Source organism: Borostomias antarcticus (genome assembly GCF_949987555.1).
Source record: "Borostomias antarcticus genome assembly, chromosome: 12".
Classification (NCBI taxonomy): Eukaryota; Metazoa; Chordata; class Actinopteri; order Stomiiformes; family Stomiidae; genus Borostomias; species Borostomias antarcticus.
Window position 1 is genome coordinate 1,118,065 of NC_140245.1, and position 21,376 is coordinate 1,139,440.

Genomic DNA, 21,376 nt, shown 5'->3' on the forward strand with positions numbered 1-21,376 from the left:
CGGACCCACCGCGGCGGCGGCCATTACCGATGGCGTATCGTCGCGCGTCTCTGGGCGCTGGTTAATGCGTCCGCGGGGAAGCGCTTAGCTCTGCGTCGTGCTGACAGCGCTGACCTTTGGCTGACCTTTTCTACAGTATGATTTGTCTAAATAAAACATTTCACCACAAGGAAACAGAATTTACACAAAAACGTGAGGATGAATTTTTTGTGTGAATTGCTGTTCACTGGTAGCTGGCTTGTGGGTAATTTTAATTTTAGGTGCACAGAGAGTGTAGCCAGAAGGAACTGGCTGAAACATGAAGTTTTTATAGAAGAGGCTCTGATGGATTATGGGTAGGCAAACCCACAGCAAAGCAGCAGGAGCACAACAACATTTAGGGTATAGTGAATGTTATTCCAACCAAATATTTCACATGAATCAGAATCAAGACAGCGCTGGAATCAGAAGGGCTTTATCTAAAGTGTGTTCTCTGGTGTGTGATTAATGCAACGAGGTTGGTCTGTCTGCAACCCAATACCAGACACAAGAACAAACAACGATGTAAACAAAAAAACAACAACAAAATACTACTGAGTGTGCTGGGGGGTTTTCATGGCTCACAAGAACATAATATTTAGATGAATAATTGATGACATGCAGAAAAGCTAAATCGTGCATAATTCACCATTAATAATAGTCGCTTTTAGAGGTGCCTTGTTTATCAGCCTCAAACAGCGCATGTTCTTTTGCGTAATAATTTGTCAATTATTCAAACACTTTAAGAATGACATCTTGATTTTGACAGAGCGTAGCTGCCACTGCTCTGTCTGACTTACAGCACAAAACTCATAGAACATCACACAGGGCTGCAGAATGGATCTATATAGGAAGAGAAAAACCACAAGGATAAATAGGGAACCGCAAATACTGCAAATACCGCAAACCGCAGATACTGTGGTATCTTTATTCTCTTTGTACCCACCATGCCTACATACTGTGTGTGTGTGTGTGTGTGTGTGTGTGTGTGTGTGTGTGTGTGTGTGTGTGTGTGTGTGTGTGTGTGTGTGTGTGTGTGTATATATATATATATATATATTGTTTTCATTTAGATTTTCATTCTGGATTTCGTGATGGACTAGGACACAGTATAGTCCCAGTGCTTCACAGCTGCAGGCAGGCCTAGACCATCACACACATTTGGCTCTTTCTGAGGGCCGATGATGGAAGGGTGATATGACAGAGAGAGGCCCCGTCCCCACGCGCCCTAATACTACATTTCCATATTCCATTCCACTGGAGAAAACACATTTGAATGAGAAGGAATGGAATTGTGTGTGATGTTAGATACGGAGGGAATGGTATAATTTGAGCTGTGTGGTGGCGGCAGCCTCCGGAGGGACTGAGGTGACGTGTTGGAAGAGGGTGAGATTGGCTACATCATCTAGGGGCTGTGGGGTATTATTCCTGCTCCCCCCGCGCTCCTCGGTTCTGCACGGGTCCATGTGTGGAAACACTAATAATCAGGTGTTGCATTAAGAGACTAAAATAGGACTTTTTTTCATTATCTGCAGAAGGCAATTACAGAAGATGTCTTCTGAGGTGTTTGAGGGTGACTGTCTCATGCTCATGAACATACCGCTAAAAAAAATACAGTTCATCCCTGTCAAAACAACAACAAAAACACCTTCACAGGGAACATCAAAAACATGCAGGGGATGCAAAGGATTCTGGGAGGGAATACTGACAGACACATCCTCCCAACCTTCCACTCTCAAAATTCTAAACCCACATTCAATAACAGTCTATGTTTCTTTGAATGCCGTTTGAAAACAATGGTTGGAGGAAAGGAAAAAACAGGATGAAGTTGTGAAAAGTTTGGGCTGATCTAACTGGGTGTTAACTCTGGTGTAGGCATCTGAGTTGTGAGGGGTGTCGACCAGAAGACTGGGAGAGCCATGTGCTGCCCCCCTCACGGACCTGGGTGCTGGACATCCTCTCTCTCTCTGCTGGTCACTTTGTTACAGACTGGTACATTATAGAGAGATCAAGACAGAGAGATTTCTTTATTTGTCACATGTAACGTGTGGGTACAGTTACAGTGAAATGTTGCTGCCGAATCCATACACAATAACAGATAGACTCCGATACTCAATTTACAAATAACAAATGTACAAGTTAGAAATGTACAAGTTACGCAATATGTACCACTTATCCAGTATAAAATAAGGGTAAGAAATATATATATATAGATATATATAGATAAATATAGATATTGGTCTGGATGGATTATGTACATGCTATATATGGATATGAATAAATAAGTAACCGGGGGGTTATGTACATACAGCTATAATAAATAAGTTTAATGAGTAGAAGCTCCGTCGAATCTGATGGGACGCTCTAAATGTCCTCAGTTGTCTGAGGTGGTCCAGTCTCTGACCTGCTTTCCTCACCACAGAGTCTGTGTGTGTGTTGACCATGTCAGGTCCTTGGTGATCTGGACGCCAAGGTTCCTGAAACGTAAATGTGACGTATGACACCCAAACCCCAGCTGGGGAAGAGGAAATTATGCACAAAGAAACTTCTTTTAACAGCCAGAACACATTGACAATGATGGAAATGTCCTTAAATCAAAAGGCTTGAGAGTGTTAGCACATAGTGGCTATTTCAGTGCTAGTATATCAGTATCAAGTGGGTCATAGAGCTAAAACACTCAACTGCATTATGTAAGAATCTGATTCAAACATGACACATTTGTGAGACACTTGTACTGATAAAATATTGAGTGTTACAATAGAGCCAACTTCATCTTACATGTTTCCCAACCCCCAGATTAGCATCCAGATTAGCCTTCAATCAATTGATGCTAAAATACCCCGTTAGCCTGGTAATCTCCCCCCTGCTGCTCATCTGACGTGTAGGATCTACAGTAGCACGCTGTCAGTGTCTGGACCACCGCCCTGGTCTTCCTCCACAGTCCCACACATCATCAATCAGGACACTGTGAAGGACTAATAGACCCTCGGCGGCCATTACAAATCAGAGGGGCCACACTGACAGATGGAAGGGCCCAAACAAACAACGGCTGGCCCATCCTCACCGCGCTCCAATCACTCAACGCGCTTAGATAATGTCGAACGCGGGTGTTTGATGACCTGCTGTGCGGTGATTGATTGATATGGTCTGAGTGGGCTCAGGAAATGGGAGGTTTGTCCCATTGGATCTCCGAATCTCTTTCTGAATGTGCAATTGGAAATTTCAGACGGATCAATTTCCTTTTTTTACCAATACGGAAACAATTACTCGCTGTGTTTGGGAATGTGCTTGTTCAATTAGACCTCATTAATGTGAGTAATTGGCCATTCTGTATCCCAGGATCACAACTGGTCAATTGCTGTTAATCCCGCCCCCTGATATCCAAATTACCTTTGTTAATTGTACCCAATCAATAGACATTACCCAATTACATTACACATTATTGGAAAGGAATTCATGCTATGCAGGGCGCATACTGAGTCAAAGTAACTCATTTTTTTTGTGTTTCTGCAGCTTTTCCTATGAAAGCAAGACTGACTAAGTGCATTCATATCCCCACGGATAACATTGTGCTCTTTGGACAAAGCATGTCCTCATTTTCAAAGGGAGAGAAATGTCACAGAATGAATTATTTGTTCTCTGCTTTTGTCTAGAGCTCAGAGCTGTACTCTATTCCGCTTGCATAGCAGCCAACTATAACAGGATGACCTTCTTTGAAGTTTTCTAGCATAGCTTATATGGGAAATTAGTTTGTTATGCTTTGGTGTCGAATAAGACTTTGGTTTAGCAAACAACTACACCCAGAGATTATTTTGAAAGTGCAGAGTTGGGTGATGAGCTAACAGTCATTACCCAGTCTGTACTCACAGCTGGTGCCAACCACGGACCTGGCCGCGGATTAAACCATCTGGCCGCGGATTAAACCATCTGTCAGGAAGAGATGGGCAGTGCCAGGCTCCGACGGGCCGTAAGCAGGAGCACCAGAGAGGTCAGCCGAGAGGAGAGCTGTGGGCAGTTAATGTCCCTCTGGCGCACTGTAGTACCCAGAACCTCCGTGACCAGCGCTCTACAGCTGTGGAGGTTTGGGTTAGCAAAACAAACCCACCTACACCATTCACAAGTTCCGTCTCAAACTGACAGATTGTCTCTGGTCTGTAAACAGCTGCCAAACATAACTGTCTCAAAACTATGTTGGGTATATGTGTACTTTATTCCATTCACACTCCCTGAGTGAAAATACAGTGTTTACATGGCATGGTTTTGTATTTTAAAAGCAGCCATCCAAGACAGAAGACAGGACATCTGTTGTGGAATCTCTGACTGAACACTTCATTTCCAATTCACAGACTACACATCTGTGATTTTATTACCACGGACACTAATTAGTGTCCCCTTGCTCTTTATCACTGTGTTCTGTCGTTTAATTAGTAATGCGGATGGTCCTGCAGGATGAAGGCGGAGGTGTTTTGACTCGGGCGTTTAGGAGGCGGTGAGTAAAGGGTGGCGCTCTGGCTCAGGGCCCGACGGGGCCCCGTTATCTGCTGGGCCTCTCATCTTAGGGCCTCCTGTTATCTACCGTATTTATACTGCTGAGCAGAATGATTAATTAAAATCCTTACGCCCGCAACCAAAACAGACACGCACACACACACACACACACACACAGGCAGTTGTCTGAGCAACACTGCTAGAACTGTCACAACAACTCCCCCTCTCTCTCAGATCTGAATGGCTGTTTACCTTAATTTGTCACTAGTAGCCCATAGTGTGTCTCCTTGGCAAGTATGGCTAAGTTGCAGGATGAACAACAAGCAGAGTTGGGAGGATTGGGCTACTGTCAAAATGGATGCCGTTGCAGATTCCCCATTACCTGTAGGTTCATTTATCTGCTACGCTGCGGCCACAGCCAAGGACAAGACCAGCATGCACTATGTCATCTGCGAGAGGCTGATTGGCTGTGACCTGCCACCCGTCTATAAAAACCCATCTTCAATTATGTATTGTAATTTTTAGAACCAAATGTACTCTCTGTTCTTGGCATCTCTGTTGGACACAGTCCATATTTTCTGCATTTTTCCCAAATCAAATTAATTTTTACCACAGGGTTTCGGGGCTAGACACATCAGACCTACAATACAAAAAAGCCGACACAAGCAAATAAAAAGTCTTATTAATGTAATCTGACTTTTCGTTTAAAGGCCATAATATTGAAATTTAAAGCCTAATTTAAAGCCTAATTACCTAACGCAGTTACATGTAATGTGTTACTCTGCAACCCTGACAACAAGACAGACATTTCCTCTGGGAATATGTAGCAGGCTAACTTGTTCATCTTTCTGCAAGGCAGAACAGCACAGAATGTCTCTCTCTGTCCCCTAACCCCAACCCATGCTCTGTTATTGCATGAATTACCATTTTGGGATGATCTGTTCTTTATGGTTTATGAAAAATTCATTGATTTCACTGTTGAGATTCTGGGAACAGGATGCACAAACAATAACATTCTAGGTTGGGTAGGCCTACCCTAAAGGTTCCTGAAATGCTACTAAAGGTTCTGAAAACGTCCTGGGAATAACCTAAATGGGACCAAAAAATAATATGATAGGTTGGTCCCCTAAAGGTTCCTGTAATGTCACTAAAAGGTTCTGCAAACGTTATAGAAACATAGTGTCAAAACCTAGAGGGAACGTCCTATGGTTCCCTAAACGTTCCCACAATGTCCTGAATGTTCTCAAAATAGCACCCCCCTACCCTTTAGGGAACTGGACCGTCCGTAAATGTTCTGGGAATGTTACAAGGCGACGTCCTTTACACCAGTGGGAACTTCTACAGGTATGTACAATTTCGAGCTGAGAAGTCATGCAAACGTTATGGAAACGCAGTGTCGAAACCTAGAGGGAACGTCCAACTAATGGTCCCCTAAATATTAAATCCTGAATGTTCCCTAATAACCATAGGGACCCGGACATGGTGACCATCCAGGGATGCTCTGAGAACGTTACAAGGCGACCTCCACACCAGTGTGAACGTTCTCACAGCATTCTGGAAATGTACAATTTCTAGCTGGGAAGATTGAAGTCTACCTTGAATTGAGGAGGGCAGAGTGACCAAGTCTGATTGAAACTATAAATTGAGTTCATCTTGAAAAAGACAATAGCCTACAGAACTTTGAGGGAGAGTGGAGTCGGCCCTTAATTGAGTCCAGTTTGTGCCTGGCTTTCAGTGAGCAGAGTCCAGATGGGTTGAGTCTGAAACAATTACAGTACCTCTGATTGAGAACTTAATTAAAAAGCTACAACATTCCATTTGCTTTAAAATAGGTTTTGATGGAAAGGTACCTATTTGTCACTAAGTGATTTAATTGCACTGAACAAATCATATCTTGCTGAAACACATTTCTTTATCATTATCTGCCCATTTCCTTCAACACAGGAAGCATAATGTGCATTTTCTGTCTGCAGAATCGTGATTAAAGGAAACAAGAGGGTTTGTTTTGGTTGCTTGAGAGATTTTAATCACATTATTTCACCTCAGAGCTCCGCAGAGCTCCCGGTGAGCCGGTGTGGACGTGCGGTCTCCCAGGAAGACCCCGCAGTGCAACAGCGCCATCTAGCGAGTCATAAGAGATTGGCAGCCACTGCTTTAATTGGTCGAGCACGCATCACATATACAGTAGCCTACGGTTTAATACTCCATTTTCTGCAGCATTGCCCAGCGTTATGGATGATAGAGATATCATCCTATACATCCCCCTAACTCTCTCTCTCTCTTTCTCACCCCCTCCCTCCCTCCCTCCCTCTCCTTCATCCAGCCCTTCAGTCAGTCCCACTAGACAGGACACCTCATCCAGATGGTATACTAGGATGGATGATGGTTATAGAGCTGGCGCCCACACTAAGGGCTGACTAGCTAATGCCTGTGTAGCCTCCTTCACACCTGCTGCTCTCTCTTCTCCAGGCCGAGCGTCAGAGTCTTCGCCAAAACCGCTACTGCTTTGGTTTTAACTCACTATGAACATGGTCAAGACATTTTCAACTGCAAGCAAAGCAACGCCCCAAACTATTCTGTGGTCACCTGTCTTGGCACTGAGGGATGATGATGTAAGGTAAACAGAACTATAGGGGCGTCTGCTCCCTACTGATACCCAAGCCAAAGCCCCCAGCCCAGGCGTTGGACGTGATAAGGTTCTGCAAATGTGTTAATCCCCTCAGCAGTGGTCAAAAAAAGTAGTCCTCCCAGTTGTATCACTAGCTGTCACGTTTTAGTTTAAGTTTGTTGAATAAAAATAAATAAAAAATATTGTAAATAAATAAATCAAATTAAAGGGACAGTGAACAATGATCAACGTTTCAATAAAATGTCAACCCTGGACAGGTGATTGTGCGTCATCAACACACGCCTTATTGGACATGCTTCAACACTAACGAGAACCCTATAGACACTAACTCACTCCCATTGGCTACTATGCTCCACCCATACAGCTTGCTGCAGTCATCTGCCCAATGTGTCCAGTCTGGCCGCTGTAGTGAGCGCAACTCCAAAACACCAACACTCATGTCCAAAAAAGCCATTTGTAGTTGAGATCACTGAGTATCATGCTGGCTTCTCACCCTCCCTTTTATAGCCTCCATGGCAGCCGGTGTCCAGTGTGTGTGTGTGTGTGACCATCATTAAAAATTTACACCATCTCTCTGAACAGAGTAGCTACCTGACAAGCCCCTCGTGCTCACTCGATAGCAGTCATTTAAGGATTGGGGTCAGGGTTGGCCCGGCTATTGGGTTCCTGGTTCGGGCTGCACATTAATTTTTCAAAGCTCGGTTACATTCACCACCACAGACGCCTCTTAACAGACGTCTCCATGGCCGTACACTCGGTTCTCTGTTTCTGCAACTCTATATGAAACATTGCAGACTAAAACCAACACTGACTACAGCAACATGGCGTTCAGGATGGCTGTACTTGTTCAGTTACTGTTAGTAATTGGCAAGGCTGTTTCTAGAAAAGGTAAGTTGGCGTGTTTTGGATGCCCGCACGGCCTTGTGGGATAGGTTGCCCTCAACAACATTGTTTTGTGTGACAGGGAACGTAGTTGAGTGTTCATGTTTAGTGTGATCTTTTGATACATTAATCAAATCATTCAATAGAAAATAATTTTGAAAATAGAAACATAAGTTGTCTATTGATCTATGAGCTATCTAGAATGTGAAAGCAAATGATTCATTTTAAACAACATGGAATACCTCAATATCGTGGTTTGTAATTTTATTTACAAACCAGAGTCAAAGTGTTTCACAAAATTAGTAGCCTACACGTGGTTGACGTATCCTTTTGTCAACTTTAAGGTGTCAAGTGTGGCGGAATCCTCTCCGCTTCCTCCGGGAACATATCCAGCCCGAACTTCCCCGGCCTGTACCCCTTCAACATCGACTGTGTCTGGCTGGTCGTGGTGGCCGAGGGCTCCTCCGTCCTGCTCACCTTCCAGCACTTTGAGCTGGAGTACCACAACAGCTGCTCCTACGACTACATTAAGATCTACAACGGCATCTCCGAGGACGAGGGCAACCTCTTGGGGACGTTTTGTGGCGACGTGTCCCCGCCGCAGTTCACGTCCTCCTGGAACGTCATGTCTATCATCTTCCACTCGGACCGCCATGTGGCCCACAGGGGCTTCTCTGTCGGCTACAGGAAAGGTGACCTCTGCGTGGACATGCTAATAGTGAATCGATCCATGTCACTGGAAAGCTGCCGTGCTCATGTTTATGTCTTGTAACCCACTTCGTAATGTAACTTGCTGTGACGTTGGGAGGAATTGGAGTCCCTATATTTGCAGTTCTGCACAATGCAGAACTGATCAAGTATGATGCATGTTGATGCCTGATCTGATGGATGAATTAGACTGTGATCAGAGCTGGGCAAGATGCTGTGTTGAGTAACCCCACCCCGCCTCTCTCTCTCTCTCTCTCTCTCTCTCTCTCTCTCTCTCTCTCTCTCTTTCTCTCTCTGTAGATATGTGTGGTGGGGTCTTGACTGGTCTCTCTCTCTCTATAGATATGTGTGGTGGGGTCCTGACTGGTCTCTCTCTCTATAGATATGTGTAGCGGGGTCCTGACTGGTCTCTTTCTTTCTAGATATGTATGGCGGTCTCCTGATTGGTCTCTCTATCTCTAGATATGTGTGGCAGGGTCCTGATTGGTCTCTCTATCTCTAGATATGTGTGGCAGGGTCCTGATTGGTCTCTCTATCTCTAGATATGTGTGGCAGGGTCCTGATTGGTCTCTCTATCTCTAGATATGTGTGGCGGGGTCCTGACTGGTCTCTCTCTCTCTCTGTGTAGATATGTGTGGCGGGGTCCTGACTGGTCTCTCTCTCTCTGTGTAGATACGTGTGGCGGGGTCCTGACTGGTCTCTCTCTGTGTAGATATGTGTGGCCGGGTCCTGACTGGTCTCTCTGTGTAGATATGTGTGGCGGGGTCCTGACTGGTCTCTCTCTCTCTGTGTAGATGTGTGTGGCGGGGTCCTGACTGGTCTCTCTCTGTGTAGATATGTGTGGCCGGGTCCTGACTGGTCTCTCTGTGTAGATATGTGTGGCCGGGTCCTGACTGGTCTCTCTGTGTAGATATGTGTGGCCGGGTCCTGACTGGTCTCTCTGTGTAGATATGTGTAGCGGGGTCCTGACTGGTCTCTCTCTGTGTAGATATGTGTGGCGGGGTCCTGACTGGTCTCTCTCTCTGTGTAGATATGTGTGGCGGGGTCGTGACTGGTCTCTCTCTGTGTAGATATGTGTGGCGGGGTCCTGACTGGTCTCTCTCTGTGTAGATATGTGTGGCGGGGTCCTGACTGGTCTCTCTCTGTGTAGATATGTGTGGCGGTCTCCTGATTGGTCTCTCTATCTCTAGATATGTGTGGCGGGGTCCTGACTGGTCTCTCTCTGTGTAGATATGTGTGGCCGGGTCCTGACTGGTCTCTCTGTGTAGATATGTGTGGTGGGGTCCTGACTGGTCTCTCTCTGTGTAGATATGTGTGGCGGGGTCCTGACTGGTCTCTCTATCTCTAGATATGTGTGGCGGGGTCCTGACTGGTCTCTCTCTGTAGATATGTGTGGCGGGGTCCTGACTGGTCTCTCTCTCTGTGTAGATATGTGTGGCGGGTCCTGACTGGTCTCTCTCTCTGTGTAGATATGTGTGGCGGGGTCCTGACTGGTCTCTCTCTGTGTAGATACGTGTGGCGGGGTCCTGACTGGTCTCTCTCTCTATAGATATGTGAGGCGGGGTCCTGACTGGTCTCTCTCTCTGTGTAGATATGTGAGGCGGGGTCCTGACTGGTCTCTCTCTGTGTAGATACGTGTGGCGGGGTCCTGACTGGTCTCTCTCTCTGTGTAGATACGTGTGGCGGGGTCCTGACTGGTCTCTCTCTGTGTAGATACGTGTGGCGGGGTCCTGACTGGTCTCTCTGTGTAGATATGTGTGGCGGGGTCCTGACTGGTCTCTCTCTGTGTAGATATGTGTGGCGGGGTCCTGACTGGTCTCTCTCTGTATATATGTGTGGCGGGGTCCTGACTGGTCTCTCTGTGTAGATATGTGTGGCGGGGTCCTGACTGGTCTCTCTCTGTAGATATGTGTGGCGGGGTCCTGACTGGTCTCTCTCTCTCTAGATATGTGTGGCGGGGTCCTGACTGGTCTCTCTCTGTGTAGATATGTGTGGCGGGGTCCTGACTGGTCTCTCTGTGTAGATATGTGTGGCGGGGTCCTGACTGGTCTCTCTCTCTGTGTAGATATGTGTGGCGGGGTCTTGACTGGTCTCTCTCTCTCTCTCTCTCTCTCTCTAGATATGTGTGGCGGGGTCCTGACTGGTCTCTCTGTGTAGATATGTGTGGCGGGGTCCTGACTGGTCTCTCTCTCTGTGTAGATATGTGTGGCGGGGTCCTGACTGGTCTCTCTCTCTGTAGATATGTGTGGCGGGGTCCTGACTGGTCTCTCTCTCTGTAGATATGTGTGGCGGGGTCCTGACTGGTCTCTCTCTGTGTAGATATGTGTGGCGGGGTCCTGACTGGTCTCTCTCTCTCTAGATATGTGTGGCGGGGTCCTGACTGGTCTCTCTCTGTGTAGATATGTGTGGCGGGGTCCTGACTGGTCTCTCTCTCTCTAGATATGTGTGGCGGGGTCCTGACTGGTCTCTCTCTCTGTGTAGATATGTGTGGCGGGGTCCTGACTGGTCTCTCTCTGTGTAGATATGTGTGGCGGGGTCCTGACTGGCCTGTCGGGCGTCATCTCCAGCCCCGGCTACCCTCAGGAATACCTCAACAACGCCGACTGCTCCTGGACCGTCCACGTGTCCAACCGCAGCGTGGTCAGCCTGGTGTTCCTGGACTTCCAGCTGGAGAAAAACGAAGGGTGCAACTTCGACTTCGTGGCCCTCTTCGACGGTCCCACCATCACCCACAAGCACCTGGGGAACTACTGTGGCACAGAGAAACCTCCAAACGTCGTCACCACCTCGAACCAACTGCTGGTGGTCTTCAAGTCCGACTTCAACATCGGGGGAAGGGGGTTCAAGGCGTACTACTACTCAGGTAGGATGGTGGGAATCTATCGGAGTGCTTCTACGATCCAGGCCTCTAAAAATGACAATGTTCAAGATTCAAGAAAATCTGTCCTGATGAAGGTCTAACCGAAACGTTGGCAGATTAAAAGCAGAGAAAAAGGGCGTGCGGGAGTATGTCGTTTTTCATTTGAAACGTTTAAGGGGATTTACTCCCAGCAACACAACATTGTGAGAGTGTGCATGTTGGTAATTTCACTAAGATTCAAGAGGTTTCACGTGATCTGTTATTGCCACTTGAACAACTGTGGATATGTTCTGTCAGGGGAATGCCAGCAGTTCCTAACCGCAGTGAACGGCAACTTCACCAGTCCGCATTACCCCAACATCTACCCCAACAACATCAACTGCCACTGGACCATCAGCCTGGCCGAGGGCTACCGGATCAAACTCTTCTTCCCCGTGGTCGAGCTGGAGGACAGGAACAGCCTGTCGCACGATTGTGACTACGATTCCGTCGCAGTGCATGATGGGAGCAGCCAGGCGGACGCCCTGCTAGGACGCTGGTGTGGCTCTGAGCACCCCCCTTCTCTGATCTCCAAGGGCAATAGTCTGCTGGTCGTCCTCAGCACTGACAGGAACTCGGCACACAAGGGCTTCGCCGCCTCCTACACCGGAGGTGTGTGTCCGCCTTATGACTGTTACGCTTACTATTTAGTTTTTAAAAAGTCAAAAAAAAGATTTTTGCTTAAATATCCGGAGTGACAGTGTCCTCTAGTCTGGACTAGGGCTGCTGTCACAATATCAACATTTTCACAATACGATTATCATGTCCAAAAATATCATGACGATATTATTTCGATATCTATAGCAATCATTAAAAAAAATGTGGCCACTTAAAATTAATCTTTAACTTTATTTGCTCCGTTTGTTTGATTTCTCTTCAAAACAACATGAAGTTGCCATGTAGTCTACTGGCTTTAAAAACAACCATGCGCATTTCACGGTTTTCTAAGGTAATTTTCCTCATTGAATTTCCTTCTCACGATATATCATTATTGGATTATTTACGTTATATTAGTATTTTCATTTTTTTTAAATACCACGACTATCACAAAACTGGTATATGGACCAGAGGAGGCTCTGGTCAATAGTGTAGCAGCAATTTATGTAGCCTACAACAAACTAAGATGAATAATAAGTAACCATAGTAAACATAAAATAAACTTAAAATAACAGTAAAAATATAAAATAAACATAAAATAAAAGAAAAAATATAACTCAATGAATGCAAATCTTATGGCTGATATCCCACTTGTATCTCCACTGTATGTCTACCACACACCTTCCCCCCTCCCCTTTTCAATCCCAGTGGTCCCGGTGAACATCAGCTGCACGCGGACCGAGTTCTCCATCCAGATCTCCCAGCAGGCTGTGCCCCAGCTGGAGCGTGAGAACATCTACCTGGGGAACCCCAGCTGCACCGCCCAGGTGACGGCGACCACGTACAAGATACTGGCCCGCTTCGTCAACTGTGGTACGGCGGGCCAGGTAACTACCCCCCCTCCTCCCCCACGCCCCTGGCCAACCCCCCTCCTCCCCCACACCCCTGGCGAACCCCCCTCCTCCCCCACACCCCTGGCCAACCCCCCTGCTCTCCCACCCCCCTGGCCAGATCACACCTTTAGTGAGCGTTTCCTATTACCATCAAATCAAATCAAACTTTATTTGTATAGCACATTTCATACACAGAGACAACACAATGCACTTTACAGAGAACAATGGGGGGGGGGGCAAAGGTCTCACCCCTACATATTCCAGAGGGAAGAAAAAAAAAGAAATTTCACCCGGGGACCAGAAAAGTGAGCTGTAAAAATTATTCTGACCTCTCTCAACGAGACGATCATGCAAGCTCCTGGAAAATGTTTGTCTATTGGCTAAGAACATATACAGAGCAGTAAACATGGGCTAGATACCTCATAAGAGAGACATGACTAACAGTAGAGCGCACAAATAGTTACCATGTGTGGAACATGTCTCCTCCTATTGAAAGTGAGAAGGTCTATATCGACCCATTGGTATAAAATGTAGTGAATTTGTTTAGTTGCCGGGAACAACTGTAGCCCAGGCCCTGAGGACAGAACGGTGCCTGTCTGGCTGGGAGGTCTCCTTTGGGAATCATCAGCACCATATACCAACATGAGATAGATGAGATACGAACATGAGATACGGCCAAGGTCGCCTGTGGGCCTAAACTAGGGACATTTGTAGCAGTGCTGCTTGTCATGCATTGCCCGACAAAGAATGAGTTACTAACCATCACCTACTAGTTAGTGGGAGGGAGATGTTCCAGGCGTAACAGACCTCTTCAGTGTTGTGATAGTATAAAGATGTCTGCCTGCAAGCACTCTGACCGTGTGTTATGACTGTTTCCCTGCCAGCGTGCAAAGATTGAATAAACAGACGTGGACTTGTCAAGGTTGAGTACCTCATACTTTATTGGTCGTGCAAATGGTAATGATCAGATTTCTCTTAACGCAGAAACGCCGGAACATCACCATGCTGGTGAACACGCTCTACATCGACTTCTCCGACGGAACGCAACAGAACCTCCAGGAGTACGAGGTGCAGTGCGACGCCCAGCGGAAGGTGGCCACGGTGTCCATCATCTCGAAGGAGGAGCGCCAGCGGCTCAACGAGCTGGCGCGCGAGGCGGAGAGTGTCACCAGCGAGGGCGGAGGGGAGGCGGACTCGGAGCCTCACGACCCCAGCGATATAGTCTTCATCAGCATCTGTGTGCTGGCGGTCATTCTCATGGTGATCGCCATCGTGTGGCTGGTCCTGCTGTAGACTGATCCTCCCCCCCTCCCCCCCTCTCTCGACTACAGTACATGAAGAGGTTTATAGTGAAAAGTGTCTGTAAAAATGTATTTTTGTAAAAAATATAAATAAATAACTAAAAATGATATATGCCAATCAGGATGAGTAACAAAAAAAACAACTTCATAGTCATCTTAATTCTTGGCACAACAGAATGCTAAAAACACTAGATCAACTAGGTTAAAGGTTCAACATTTACCACATTAATACGATGAGGAATAAAATCTAGTACACACTCAGATTTCCTTGACAGATTTTTGAGAAAATCCAAGATCTACGTCCGAGTTCCTAGTCTCTGACATATCGATATGACGAGTCTTAATGGAGGCATTTTGACACGGAGGTTATTTCTTGTGGTCGGAGACAAGATGGCTGACTGACGTCTGTCCGTTCTTGACCTGCAGTCTGACCTCGGGCTTGTGTCTGAAGGCGAAGACCAACGCCCTCACCGTGCGCCTGTATGAGCCGCTGACCAACCTGGCGCTCTGATGGAAAACCTCTCTCTCGATGTTGTCAACCAGCCCGCAGTCCACCTGAGAGGGTTAAATCATCCACACACGTCAAACAACTTACTGTACATGCACGGTCAACATCTAGGCTAGTGCCGCATGGCATTGTTGTTATTTAGTGCATGAAACTTATTTTCCTAACGTGTGAACAGGGTAAATGGTAAATGGACTGCACTTATATAGCGCTTTTCCACCTTAGCGGCACTCAAAGCGCTTTACAATGGCCTCTCATTCACCCATTCACACACACACTGCCATGCAAGGTGCTAACCTGCTCATTGGGAGCAATTTGGGGTTAGGTGTCTTGCTCAAGGACACTTCCAACATGTGGACAGTCGGAGCTGGGATTCGAACCGCGGACCCTTTGATCATTGAACGACCCGCTCTACCAATTGAGCTACAGCCGCCCCCTAAGAACTACCCTGGCTTTCAGAACCCAGAGAATTCTCTCACCTTCATCTCCAGTGCTTCGGCCATGAGTCGCCTGGCGTTGCTCCTCAGCGCCTCTGACCGTTTGTCGCTGCGGACCTCGATGGAGGGCTTGTTAGCGTTCTCTTCTACGAACGTCCTCCACTGAGTGTAGACCTCCGCTGCCAACGACTTCACCTCCGGGTCTGCGTGCTGCTTCCGCGTCCTGTTGACCGTGTGACCTTACAGAGAAAAGCTTGTAAGAAGACCTTCTAACTATAAACTCAGGGGGTTCTTCTGGGCGGTTTTAACATTGAACAAAATGAGTCAAAGTGACGTGATGGGTTATGAAGTAAGTTCTCTGTTTAAATGAATGAATACTAAAGAGACAGACAGGGTAGGTGATCCATACCTATCTTTGTTGACTTCAGCACCTCCGTAGAAGGAATCTTCTTCTTTAACTCGGTAAGGGCAAGCAGCATATTGTCCTTGGTTTGTTCAGGAAGCTCCAGCATCGCCTTGTACCGCTCAATGTCCTCTATCACAACCACTCTCTGTTTTGGAGACAGGATCAAGGATTTAGGCCTCTATATTTGACCGTGTTGTGTCATGTGTGTGCGCATGTATCACAGGGTCATTAGTTCCCTTCCCTTCTCAGAGCCCTGGTCCAGTTCCCTCCATCTCAGTAGACCGGGCCCATCTCCTCTATGAGCATCTTAGATACCTTTACCTCTTAAATATGTGAAGGGTAGAGAACGAGGTCACAGCGGAAGGAAGTGAATAATTTGGAATTCCCAATTAGGTAGAGATTATTTTTACGGCGGCTGGAAGTAATGATTTCAAGCATTTTAGCCATAAATACCTTATATTTGGCTTATGGGTAGGTTTAGGGTTAGAGTTGGTTAGGTTTTGAAAGCAGAATTCCCCAACACAAAATTTAGCACCGTAAGAATATAGCGGGTCAGTCTATTCATACGGCCGCCGTAAGAATAGACTGCCTTGAAATTAACAGTCATGAATTGATCTTTTGTAACGTTAGCTATAAGTTATAAGCCAATAAATCTTACCCTGAGAGACTCAATGGTTGCTTGTCGATACACTTTTTTGTCAGCCTTCGTTTCCTTGGGAGTTTCCCCCTTAGGAAGCCGCACGACAAATCTGTCCATTTTCACAATTCACAATTTCACATTTCACAATTCACTCATTCACAAACCAGGTTGGAGCTAGCTAGCTAGGGCTAGGTCTTCACTAGCATCTCGATATCTGCCCCCACTACCACTTTGGCTTGTTAATTTAGCACTAACTATCCAATCAAGGCATAGGCACTAAACTAATGTGAAAATGACAATGTTTTTATTCGTAACAGAAAAGGAACCCTTTTTAGGCTCGTTTAGCTAATGATATCTCATCATCTCTGTTTACTTGTCAAACTTCCGGCAAAGATGGGGTACGTTTGCTTAGTCAACCTGGGCCGCCCTGCGGTGAAACGGGTCGTTGCTGTGACATGCAATTGATTTGGACAGCTCCACAGTACGCCTACTCAGTAATGTTCTGTATTGGCATTTAAATCATAAAACGTCAGTGTGTACCGAAACATAAGTCGTGCTACTAGTTTATGTAAATCAGCCGCAGGAAAGCACTTTCAGTTGACACTTCCAGAGATGGCCGGGTTACCGGAACTATCCGGATAGAACAGTTGAAACGAGTGCACCTGACAAAACGAATGAGGAAGACGAGTCGCGACTGTTTTGTTTTTCTCCAGCAAAAATGGGGACATTTCGCTTCTTCGACTGTGTCGTGGGTCTTTGTTTAATGCTTACATGCACGGCTGCGTCTGCAGATGTATTTGATGCCGTCTTGGGAAATACTGCATCGTGCCACAAAACATGTCAGATGACATATAGTTTGCACACTTATCCCCGGGTGAGTAACGTTAGCCAGGCCAGCTAGAGCTGCTAGAGCTGATAACGTTAGGCCTACGCTCCAATTAACATTGTGGGCTGTTAAATTCACATTACAAGGTTGTGTGTGAGAGAAAATAACGTTTACCGACATGTCATAGCCTATTACCTCTCCGGATCCAGGTTGCTTATTGTTATTTGCTCGTATGGGATACCATACGAAATGGTATCCCATATATATATCCCAAATACAAATTTTACCATGTAAAACCTGTTGTTTTCCAGGAGGAGGAACTGTACGCCTGCAAGAGAGGTTGTCGTCTGTTCTCCATTTGTCAGTTTGTTGGCGACAGCGAAGATCTGAATCAAACTAAAGCCGAGTGTGAATCAAGTAAGACGTTTTTTAAACTGTCAACTCTACGCTAACGTGAACTATTAAAGCAAACATCCATCTGTGTTGAAATACCTACAGGAAGAGGTTGTAAACTATGCAGAGTCTGACCATTTTAGGCGTGAATTAAAACTGATGATAAAACATTTCCACTATTTTAAATAGTTATCCACTGTCATATCATTTCAAGTTTGTTCTGTCTGCTATGTGCCAAGTACGATTGTGCGAATAACGGGTCACAAGGCTCTCTGTGTCCCTCCCAGTTGTTGTTGTTGTTGTTGTTGTTGTTGTTGGGGTAATCTCATAACTCATAAATTGTTCTAAATTATGTCCTGGGGCCCCACAGCTTGTCGTGAGGCCTACCGCCAGTCCGATGAGCAGTATGCTTGTCACCTGGGCTGCCAGAGTCAACTTCCATTCGCCGAACAAAGACAAGAGCAGGTGAGACTTACAGATTTCTCCCTTAGTGTAATGTGAGCGACCATATACAATTAATATAAACCAATGTGATAATCTGTAGGCTTTACACAGGGTTAAATCCTGTTTCTCCCATGTTTGGTTGCTTCACAGATGGTCGCCATGATGCCCCGGATCCACCTGCTGTACCCTCTGACCTTGGTCCGGGGATTCTGGGACGACGTCATGAGCCAGGCCCAGAACTTCATTACCTCGTCGTGGACGTTCTACCTCCAGGCAGATGATGGCAAAGTCGTCATATTTCAGGTACTGCGTGCTGCATGGCGTTCTGCACGCTCAACACAACATTAAATCATCCAAAATGATGCCTGACTATGTAACCAACGAGACACACTGTGGCAGCAGTCAGAATGTTCTAACTTTTTACTGTTTTGACCTGTTGTTCATTTAAGATTTACCGTTGTTAATGTTGGATAGACCTGAGGAATCTAATGTTGTGTTTGTGTTTTACAGTCTGAGCCCCAGATCCAATTCATTCCCCAGTTCGCCTTCCAGAAAGAGGAAGACAAGGGAGAATCCCCCAGAACAGGTAAGCCGTCCTCTGTTGAGCTCTCGAATGCCCTGCGATCCCACTGTTGACTTTCATTGTCTTTTATTATTGTCCTTATTAAGCTCTGCGTTGTGTTTTGATTTCAATAAAAGACGGCCCCCAATCTCACACAATACCACACAGTCCAGTGTTTCCTTGTTCTGATGTATCCCAAATGAATCTCTCCAACACGGGATTTGAGCGACATCAAAAGCTGTTTATTCCAGAAGATTTGACATACAAAAGACGATGGCTTATAGTCTAATGTACAGTTGACCTCTCTGTATGCTTTCTGGACCCAAATCAAAGCATTGGTCTCGTTGCAACGTTCTTATGTGGTTTGAGTGTCCCCCCCCTCGTCTCTTCTCCGATAAGACTGGTCTGGTCTCTTCTGTGGCCTTGTTTTGTCAAGTTAACCTACGCCGCCTTTGGCGCTAACCACAACAATTTGGCACAGAGTGTACCAGCCATGGAATGTCATCTTTATCTCATAAGTCTATGGAAGAGGGACACCGTTTCTTACAGAAAGCTCCAGCTACAGCCGTACTCAGAGGTCAATCATTATAATTAGGAACAGCTAACAGGATCAGATTAAACCAACATCTCTCTGAAAATCAACCAAATTCATCAATATTCATCACCACCCACCACAAAACAGCTTTCTTGTGAAGTAAGAAAATACGTAATCACATTAAGCACCACCAACTGAGATATGAACGCTCTAACACGGATTTAGGTGTGATCAACCCTGTGTACAAGGACTACCACGGGGGCTTCATCCAGGAGAGGGACAGGGACATGTTCATGGGCCGGAGCGTCTCAGAGGACAGCTATAGCCTCTTCAGCTGCCTCTCAAGGTTGGTCGGAACAAAGACACACAGTTCGGTGGCCATTTTGTGCAGTTGTTTTTCAGTGCAGTGGCTAGTTATGGACTGTTGACACATATGTTCTGTAAGTTTGAGATATGACAAAGTAATCTTTTAGCTAGGCCTTTTAGAAATAATACATTTAAACAGCGATGCATGTCTGATATTCACCACTCTCCAGGAATCCTTGGCTCCCGGGCTGGATTCTAACCACCACACTTGTCCTGTCTATTCTGGTCCTGTTCTGGATCTGCTGTGCTACCATGGCAACGGCCATGGACCAATATGTCCCTGCAGAGGTCAGTCCGTCCTCCATAGGGGGGTCATATCACTTCCATGTCCAACTCATAGTCAAACCAAACTATGTATCAAGAAGAAACGAGAAACCAACGGCATTTTCATTTGTCTCTCTCCCCTTTTTTCTTTGTCTTCAGAAGCTGAGTATCTATGGCGACATGGAATATGCAAAGGAGCAGAAGCTGACTCCTTACCCAGCATCCTCCCTGGTGATAATCACCTCCATGGGGCACGAGGAGGAAGCTGGTCCCCTGCCTTCCAAAGTGAACCTGGATCAGTCCAACATCTAGGGGTCTAAACCATGGCATAGTCTTTGATATAGTATATAGTCTTACCCTTTGGCACTAGACCATCAGTCTAGATTGTCTAAATAATGGCTTCCAGCCCATTTTTCTATGACTTGTCTTGTCCCGCTCTCCAGCTTTGAAAATCGGGGTAGCGAGAAGGGTCATTTCTGTATATTAGAATAATTGAGGGAGGCATTACACTATCGTAATGATGGCACAAGCCAATTAGCTTTTAAGGATTTTTTTCTCCTATTTTTTGGTGTTTTCGCAATCCTTCTCTTCTTGGTAATGCTGTGTTGATGAAGTATTTTTGACTTGAAGTACAGGTTTCAAAGAAACCTTAAACTCATGATGAAAGTAATTTGATATGTAATGGGCTGTGCTTACATTGCTGTGTCCCTTTGTGTGTTTGTGTGTTTCATTTACAGTGGATAGAGGGGAGTTAATGGGTTAAAAATATTCTGGGTTATTATACTAAACAAACAAGGAAACAATGTTGGTTTTAGACATGACTGTGTATACATACAGTCTGGTACCTGTAAGATCAGTTATGTGTTTTCTTCAAAATGGTTTGAGAAATAAATCCGATTGAGTCAAGAATGATGTTGAGTCTCTTATGATAATTTATCATTTGTTCATATTCAAGAAGATATATCAAGACTTGTTCGAAACGAAATCCTTAAAACCTGTAACAACATTTGTTGAAAACTCAGAGGGTCCTTTATGAATCATTGAGAAGGATTACCCACCTACAGTAGATGCCCAGTCTATTATCAATCAATCAATCAATCAAAGCTTTATTTGTATAGCGCATTTCATACCCAGAGGCAACATAATGCGCTTTACAGAGAACAAGGGAGGTGGGCATATGACCCACTCTACACTCAGCTGCTTGATAAGACTTGTTTGCCTTCGTCTCTGTGGACATGCCCCAACTGGCATACGGGAAACTGTTGGTTACATGGTAACCAAGTGATTATCACTGGGCCCCCTAATCATACAGACTAACGAGTTGTGGAGTGTTTCACGAAGGAGAAGTGCAGAGGTGTTTAAGATGAGGGGACACTTACCTGGACACAGAAACAAAATATGAAATCGAACAGGACATATCCCCAGGTAATTTCACTCAAGACATTTCTTTGTTTATAATACCAACATTCAGGTACTTTAGCCTTCTATTTTGTAAACATTCAAATCATATCAACCATTATAAATATGGCATTGCTTTAATGTGGAATGTTCAGTCAGTCAGTTTCAACTAATATTTTCAAATA

The 21,376-nt window shown here is 45.6% G+C and overlaps 3 protein-coding genes across 3 annotated transcripts; 2 read left to right on the forward strand and 1 right to left on the reverse strand.

Moving 5' to 3' along the window:
* Nucleotides 1–7,956: 7,956 nt before the first annotated feature.
* cdcp2 (CUB domain containing protein 2) lies at nt 7,957–14,407 on the forward strand (the record flags this gene model as incomplete). The annotated part of the gene is made up of 7 exons (XM_084446802.1): nt 7,957–8,023; nt 8,362–8,709; nt 9,026–9,071; nt 11,293–11,588; nt 11,883–12,236; nt 12,930–13,108; nt 14,099–14,407. The coding sequence occupies 7 exons, from the start codon at nt 7,957–7,959 to the stop codon at nt 14,405–14,407; spliced, it is 1,599 nt and encodes a 532-aa protein (XP_084302928.1).
* A 161-nt stretch (nt 14,408–14,568) lies between these two features.
* On the reverse strand, nt 14,569–16,549 carry tceanc2 (transcription elongation factor A (SII) N-terminal and central domain containing 2). Its single transcript, XM_084447109.1, has 4 exons — nt 16,422–16,549; nt 15,767–15,908; nt 15,400–15,596; nt 14,569–14,970 (listed from the first exon to the last, which is right to left on the reverse strand). The coding sequence occupies exons 1-4, from the start codon at nt 16,518–16,520 to the stop codon at nt 14,782–14,784; spliced, it is 627 nt and encodes a 208-aa protein (XP_084303235.1). The 5' UTR covers nt 16,521–16,549; the 3' UTR covers nt 14,569–14,781.
* Nucleotides 16,550–17,065: 516 nt separating this feature from the next.
* tmem59 (transmembrane protein 59) lies at nt 17,066–20,691 on the forward strand. Its single transcript, XM_084447336.1, has 8 exons — nt 17,066–17,277; nt 17,541–17,646; nt 17,993–18,087; nt 18,217–18,369; nt 18,577–18,652; nt 19,389–19,509; nt 19,700–19,817; nt 19,953–20,691. Exons 1-8 carry the CDS (start codon nt 17,122–17,124, stop codon nt 20,103–20,105), a joined length of 978 nt encoding a protein of 325 aa, XP_084303462.1. The 5' UTR covers nt 17,066–17,121; the 3' UTR covers nt 20,106–20,691.
* Nucleotides 20,692–21,376: the final 685 nt, after the last annotated feature.